The following is an 866-nucleotide window of genomic DNA, read 5'->3' on the forward strand; positions in this document are numbered from 1 at the left end:
ACTACCAACAACAACAACACCACCACCACCGCCACCACAACAACAACAACAACAACCACCGCCGCCGCCGTCGCCAACACCATCTTCGCCACCATCATCGTTGCCGCCACCATCACCACCACCACCACCACCATCATCCCCATCTCCACCACCGGCCGCGGGACGACAGACCTCCCTGCGAACGGGACGAGTGCGTGGACCGCGTCCTGGGTCCTGCCAGGGGCGACCGTAACGCGGATGGTACCGACGACAAAAACCCTGCCACCGTCACTGCCATGACGAGGGGATGCAGGATCCCGCCCTACCTCGCCACGCTACTCATCCTGTCTTACACTCTCTTCGGTATAGCAGGTTAGTGGATATTAATTCCCTATTTCTTTCTTTCTTTCTTTCTTTCTTTCTTTCTTTCTTGGCTTTTGTATAACAGTAATTTAATTTATGATCGGTCTTTCGACGATACAAGTGCGGAGTTGGAAAGAGTTTTCGTAAAGGTAGAGAGAAGGGGGAAGGGTGAGTATGACACGTGTCCTGGGACGATTACCTGGGTGTATAATATACGAAATACGTCGATTATTTGCCTCGAATTTTGTGGCCGCTCGGAGTAAAGAAAGGAACGGATAATTTTTATGTAAGGAAGGAAAAGAAAAGGTTTATTTTTGTAGGCGGCCATTTTTTTTTCTTCAATTCGAATTCGAAATTGTATCGATATTCTTTGCTCGAATCCGAATTTTTGAAAAATCTTAATTTTTATTTTTTTCAACTCTCTTACTGCTCGTTAAATAACGTTTCGGCGCACAGGTATTTAAAAACAGAGCGGGGAGGAATCATCTGGCGTGGTCGGGGGGGCTGGCTGGCTGGCTGGCTCG

General features: G+C 48.3%; 1 protein-coding gene across 1 annotated transcript in view; it reads left to right on the forward strand.

The window, feature by feature from the left end:
* Positions 1 to 5: 5 nt before the first annotated feature.
* The window catches only part of LOC102677289, a gene marked incomplete at its 5' end in the record, with an annotated part of 10905 nt that continues 10044 nt past the window's right edge, over positions 6 to 866 (forward strand). The window contains one exon of the mRNA XM_006611834.2: positions 6 to 351. Coding sequence (XP_006611897.2) covers positions 6 to 351 — 346 coding nt within the window. The remainder of the gene's footprint in view (positions 352 to 866) is intronic.

Source organism: Apis dorsata, unplaced genomic scaffold (genome assembly GCF_000469605.1).
Source record: "Apis dorsata unplaced genomic scaffold, Apis dorsata 1.3 scaffold_93, whole genome shotgun sequence".
NCBI lineage: Eukaryota > Metazoa > Arthropoda > Insecta > Hymenoptera > Apidae > Apis > Apis dorsata.